At 64.2% G+C, this 6,000-nt stretch overlaps 1 protein-coding gene across 1 annotated transcript; it reads right to left on the bottom strand.

Annotated features, from left to right (window-relative positions):
* Positions 1–1,418: 1,418 nt before the first annotated feature.
* On the bottom strand, positions 1,419–4,718 carry LOC129007617 (PE-PGRS family protein PE_PGRS4-like). Its single transcript, XM_063670611.1, has 7 exons — positions 4,636–4,718; positions 3,726–3,756; positions 2,760–3,582; positions 2,529–2,663; positions 2,321–2,433; positions 2,118–2,240; positions 1,419–2,036 (listed from the first exon to the last, which is right to left on the bottom strand). Exons 1-5 carry the CDS (start codon positions 4,716–4,718, stop codon positions 2,324–2,326), a joined length of 1,182 nt encoding a protein of 393 aa, XP_063526681.1. The 3' UTR covers positions 1,419–2,036; positions 2,118–2,240; positions 2,321–2,323.
* Positions 4,719–6,000: the final 1,282 nt, after the last annotated feature.

The following is a 6,000-nucleotide window of genomic DNA, read 5'->3' on the forward strand; positions in this document are numbered from 1 at the left end:
AGATGGACGCGGCCTCACCCTGGGCTGGCCCCAGCGACCTCTGACCTCCTCCATGAGATGGCAGCCAGTCCCAGGGGCACCATCCCAGAGGCTTCAAGAGACTCCCTCACCGGATGTCTACATGCATCCTGGGGGGTGATTACCCGCCCAGGTTTTAGCACACAAGTGTGTCCCTGGAAACCCCTCGGTCTCTGACAGACCCCAGGGCCGACAGCTGGATGGGGAGGGGGCAAGAGAGGGTGCAGAGGGGAGGCCAGACCCAAGGGGCGTGGGGAACCACCCTGCTCTTCCGCCCTGGACACCAAGACCCCAAGGGCGGCTGGGCCGGTAGGGGAGGGGCGTCCCTAACCGCCTTCCTGTCTGTTCTTTGTCAGTCGGGGAGGAATTTTCCTGACAGCTCTGTGCACTGGGACTGGGGGTGGAAGGCAGGGGGGGAGGGGGAAGGAGTGGGGAGGCCGGGACCCCACCCTTATTTCCAGGGGCTGCCCCTTGTGTTCCCAGCGCCTGCACAGCGAGGGGCCGGGAGCTGGGAGGCCTGGCTGAGGGGGCTGCCGGCCACTGGCCTCTGCGAGGAAGCTGACCCCGAACCCATGAGTGGGCTGCCTTGGCACCCGGGGAGCGAACCCCCACATGCCGGGGTTCTTGGAGCTCCAGCAGCAAGACCCCGGGGAGGGAGCCTGGGAGCCCCTCACTCTGGGCCCTCCTGCTCCTCCCTCACCTCCTCCCTGTGGCCACCCTCAACTCCTTCTTCCTTCCTCCTAGCCCCCGGCCTCCTTAGGACCTCCACCCCAAGGCCGCCTGCCCACTGAGAAGCCCACCGGCTCCTACTCCCGCTCCCTGCTTCCTTGTGCGGGGCCGTCCCTCCGGGGTGGCCCCGGCTCCCACCCACAGTGAAAGGGGAGCAGGAACGGGACTGGCACGGGGTTCGTGCCCCTGTCGGGGTGGGGTCGCCCAGAGCACCTTGTGGGCCTCCCAGAGCGGCCATGGCCAGCCCTACCCCAGTCACCTAGCCCGGGCTTCAGGGGTCTGGAGCCAGCACCAAGGTGTCATTCTGACGGGACTTTGGGGCGACAGGAGGCACTCGCTTGGGGGTGCTTTGGTGGTCCCCGACCCCTGCCTCAGAATGCAGGGCCCCTCCGCCAGCCCAGGCCCCCCACTCTGTGGAGCCCCTGGTCCCACAGCCCCTCCACTACCATCACTGCCTGCTGACCGCCTGCCCTGCACCCCTGATGTCCACACATCCTCTGATCACCCCACCCCTGGTGTGTGCTGTGCCGCACCCATCCCAGAATCCCCCACCCTGGAACCCCCACCCCCTTTTCATGTACTCCTCCCCCTGCCCCCCAGCCCCCCTCTGCCCAAGGCTGGCCTCCCCCACATCATGCCCATAGCCCAGATTCCAGAGTCCTTGAGACAAGTTGCTGTAACAGTGTTTATTGATGATGAGTCCAGGGCTCCTGCTGAAGCCCTGGTGGGGAGGGGCACAGAGCGAGATGGGGCGTAATGGAATGCTTGAAGGCTGCTCCGTGATGTCGGTCGGAGCTTCCAGACTAGGCGAGGGCAGGGTGAGGCCTCGGGCACACAGCCGGCGCCCAGTCACCCGGCCCAGATGGATGGCGGCCGGTCTCTGGGCGGGCACTTGCCAAGGTGGCTCACACTCACGCACACTCACACCGAGACTCAAGGCCGTCTCCACAACTCCAACCAGTGCAAATGACTTAGTGCAAATTAAATTCAGAAGGGACGGGGGAAACAGAGTCGTGGAGGCTTTGAATCTCTCAGAAAAAGGAAAGACAGGAAAGCTCAGAAACAAAGAGACAGAAGGATGAAAAAGAAGAAGAGGGAGGTGGTGGGGACGGGGTCATCCCGCTGGAGGAGCTCAGCTCTGGGATGACGTGGTGGCTGGTGGTCAACCGTCCGCCGCAGGGGGTGGCCATGAAGATGGAGTTGCCGGTGGGGGGTGGGTGCTGCGGGCGCTGCTGTTCCGATGGTGTCTTTGGTGTTGGGTTGATGAGGTCTCGTTCCTCTAGCTTCACCTGCAGATAGAGACACGTGGGTGGGGTGGGGGCAGGGTGCTCGGGGGCCTGGAGGCTTCCGGAACGAGCGCTGGTGCTCACCTTCCAGAGCCGATTCCTGAGTCAGGTAGTGCAGTGGTTGTAAAGTGCAGCATATTCCTTTCCAAGCTAGAGGGTTTTGTGTCCGGATTCAAAGGCCCAGGCTTGAGCTGGGTAGCACCATTTCTGTGGATGGGGAAGGAGTGAGGTCCCACTCAGCTCCTCTCGCGTGCCCCCCACCCCAGGTGTGGCAGGAAGCCCCGCACCTTTCATGTTGTGGGTTCTGGGAGCCCAGAGGGCAGCCGTAGTGTGCCGACTCCGTGGAGGAAGTAAAGAAACAGACCCGCTTCTCGCCGCAGCCCCACCAGCCTAAGGTGTTCTGTAGAAGACAGAGGTGGGGGCAGTGAGATGGTGGCCCGGCGGGGCGGTCTGGGCAGGGCCGTGTCCTGACGCAGGGAGGGCAGACATGCTCACCAGGAAGGCCAGACGCGCCTCCTCTGTCCTCGCCGTCACACCGGACCATGTCATGTCCCACTTGGCACGTCCACCGGACCTGGCGTCCTGGCCTTCGGCAGCTGGTGGGCACATCCACCCCAGCTGGAGACCTGGCTGTGGGGAGAACGAGAGAGTTGTGTGGGGAGAACGTGTTGGTTGTGTGGGAAGGGGCGGGTGGGGGCTGAGGGTGGCAGAGGAGGAAAAACTCACCCTCGTCTCCAGCCCGAACGCTGAGGCACCGATCCCGGCTCCGTCGCCGCCCGCGAGGCCCACCTTGGCCACGGGCTCTGGAGGCCAGTGCCTCCCGCTCGCCGCCCGCTGCGCTCCTCACCCCTGCCTGCACCAGCCTCCCTCCTGAAAGCTCATTCACTCCGCCCCGCCCGCCTCGCCTAGTCTGGTCTCGCCCCATGCCCTTGACTCCCCTGGATGCTGTACTGTCTGCCAAGCCAGCCCCAGGGGCTGAGCGGTGAGGGCATACAGCGTCACCAAGTCCACTGTGGGCCCTCTCCGCACCAGACCCTGGGCCGCAGTGCCTCGTGGGACCGGCGCCCGCAGGCCGAGCCCCTGCAGCCTCCTTGCTGCGCAATGTCCCGGGGCCCCCCTCCCGTGGGCGCTTCACCCTCCTGATGACGTCACGCTGCGACTCCCCGAGCACTGCCTGTCTTCCCGCTCTCCAGCCCTCGAGGCTCCGGCATAGGCCTGAGAAAGCCGTGCCGGAGCTGCCCCTGTGCCTGCTACTAAATGAATTGCGGTGGGTGAGGTGGCAGCTGGGGACCCCTCTGTCCTGTGTCCCCTGCCTTGTCCCTGTCTGACCCAGGCCTGGGGTACCACCCCACGTGCTGGACCCTACGCTGGCCACCCCTGTGCTCCCTCCCTGCCCTCTTGCTCTTTCTGCCTGGGATGGGCCCACAGCCCCCCAGCCTTGCGCAGTCTCGGCTCCCCCCGAGAAGATGTCACCTTTGCTAACTCTCCTGCTCCCATCCTGCCCCTCTGCTGGGAGGGTGTCTGCTTCTCCCCGCCAGCCCTCGATCCCCTAAACCTCCTTCTTTCAGAAGGCTGGGGAAGCAAGGCCTGGGGAGGGAAGGGACTCACCTGCCCGGCAGATGGGGTCCTCACCTGCCCGCTGCTGCCAGCTACACCTCCGTTGCCCAGGCCCTGGGATCAAACCCTGCCCACCAGCTCCCCTCGTCCAACCAGCTGCCACGTCCTGTAACCAAAAGTGACCGGGATGAATGTCTGGCTCCCCCTTCTCTCCAGCCCTAGCTCAGGCCCATCGTCCCCAGCTGATGTCGCCCTGTCTGCACGATGCCTGGGCGCCTACTCCACACTCCTCACTGGCCCCAGGCCCCACCAGCCCTGCCCCGAGCTAGCCCCTCCACCCGTCATCACTCCTGCCAGACTCCAGATGTCCAAGGTGCTCCTTGGCTCCCACAAGCTCTCCTCCAGCGCCCCATCTTCCCCTGGTTGCCCCTCGGTTCCCCGCTTCCCCAGTTTCCCCCGTTACCCCCCACCCATCCCACCCCCTCCCTCACCCTGCTCCTCGGTCCTAGCCCGGGCTTTTTCTAACTGGGGTGGCCCCGCCCAGAATTCCCGCCCCTGCCCTGCTGGCCAATCAGAGCAGGGCCCTCCCGAGGGCCCCCGCAGGGCCCACCTCCGCCCTGGACAGTTCCAGCACACGTCTCTCTCACCCAGCACCCATCCTGGAATTCTCCAAAGACGGCCTCCCCGCACCCCTCCTTTGGCATCCGGAGACAGGGCTGAGCATTGCCCCATCACCTCCCTCAGGGTCGAGGACGTCTCCCTCCCAGACCGCTCTCTCCCCTCGGGGGACACCATGCCTGCTGCTCCCTGCCTGCCAGCGCCCCGCACATACTTTGCACATGGCTGGGGGCCAGCTGCGGGTCCCTGAGGACTCGGATGGCACACAGAGCCCCTTCCTGCCACCATCACGGCTGAGACCTCACGTTCCTGGAGAGCAGGGGTGGGGTGCTGAGGGGCAGAGGGAAATGCCACAAACCCCCTGGTGGGCGCGGTGCCAGCCCCCTAGGCCGATTCCCATCCAGTTGACCGAGCTTGTGCTCCTCACCGCGGTTTCTGCAGGACAGAGTCCCCACAGCCGCTGGGCACCCCGGTCCCCTTCGCGGCCACTTTCCTGTCTGAAGACGGCATGTTGCCGGGGCGTGCTCACGGCTCGCGGGGGCACTCTACTGACAAGCGGCCTCACAGACTCTCCCAGGCCCGCGTGGGGCACCACAGTTGGGAGTGGAGTGGAGACTGGCGAGTTTCGACTCCCCTAGCCAGCCCGCGTGGGGCACCACGGTTGGGAGTGGAGTGGAGACTGGCGAGTTTCGACTCCCCTAGCCAGCCCGCTGTGGGTCCGCCGGTCACCACCTTAGCCTCTGGGGAGGGTTGTTGGGGCCCTGCGGTCCTCGGGGTTCACCTCAAGTCTCTAGTGTCAAAGCCGTGAAGGGGGGCACCAAGGCCAAGGGACCCAGAGTTCACGGGTCCAATCACCCAGCAGGCCCTCTGGGATGTGGAAGGGCTGGCCGCGCCTTCGGCAAACCCTCTGTTCCGATGGACCCACCGGGAGGGGCTGAGTGCTTGCCTGCTGAGCACTGACTGCCGGGCTTTGTCGTGGGTGAACCCCACGACACGGGGGAATTTCCATGGTATGAAAATTCTCAGGCTTTTCCGTGAGTGGATCCCCAAGTTAGGAGACCAAGGCAGACCCCCCACATTTTGCTAAAAGTGGAGTCCAGCCTTGGGTCACCTTCAGACTGTGATGTGAGTCACCACTGCCGCCTCTCGGCCATTTCCGTCTCCACAGCCACAACCGATTCTGTGCCATTGCTGGGAGATGGGCTCACTGGGGACAGCACCCAAGACCCAAGGGGAGACTCAGGAAATACTCCGGAAATACAAATGCACCAGGCAAGGCAGCTCCCCAGGCCCCTCGCTCCTGCTCCAGGCGTTGTGGGAGGGACTAGCACAGGATCCGGTGGTGCTGCCCTGGAATTTCACTCCCAGCAATGCGCAGGCACAGGGAACACCTGTGGGCAAATGCACCTCTCCACATGCCAGCTACTACCGGCCGGACGTGATGATCCCTGAGCATGGAGCACACCCGGGCCTTCGAGCATCCTAACCCCATCAGGATCCCCACCCCGTACCGAGTCCACAAACCACAGGGTGTCTGCTGCACCCACGTTAGTGGATTATCTCCGGCAACACAAGGATCCTGGACCAGAGAATAAAGCAGCAGTGGCACTCCCAGCTCTTTAGCATCTTAAGCTCCTGAATTAGCATCTCAAACCTGCATTGAATGGGAATGTTAATGTCTGGCCCCTTAGGGCTGAGGAGCTCGGAGTGTTCACTGGGGAGGCAATTGTCAGTTCAGTAAAAGGCTCGGGATTTGGGGGCTGTCCTTAGACGGAGTCGGATCTGTGCTCTG

The sequence above is a fragment of the Pongo pygmaeus genome, chromosome 9, assembly GCF_028885625.2.
Source record: "Pongo pygmaeus isolate AG05252 chromosome 9, NHGRI_mPonPyg2-v2.0_pri, whole genome shotgun sequence".
NCBI classification, from domain to species: Eukaryota; Metazoa; Chordata; class Mammalia; order Primates; family Hominidae; genus Pongo; species Pongo pygmaeus.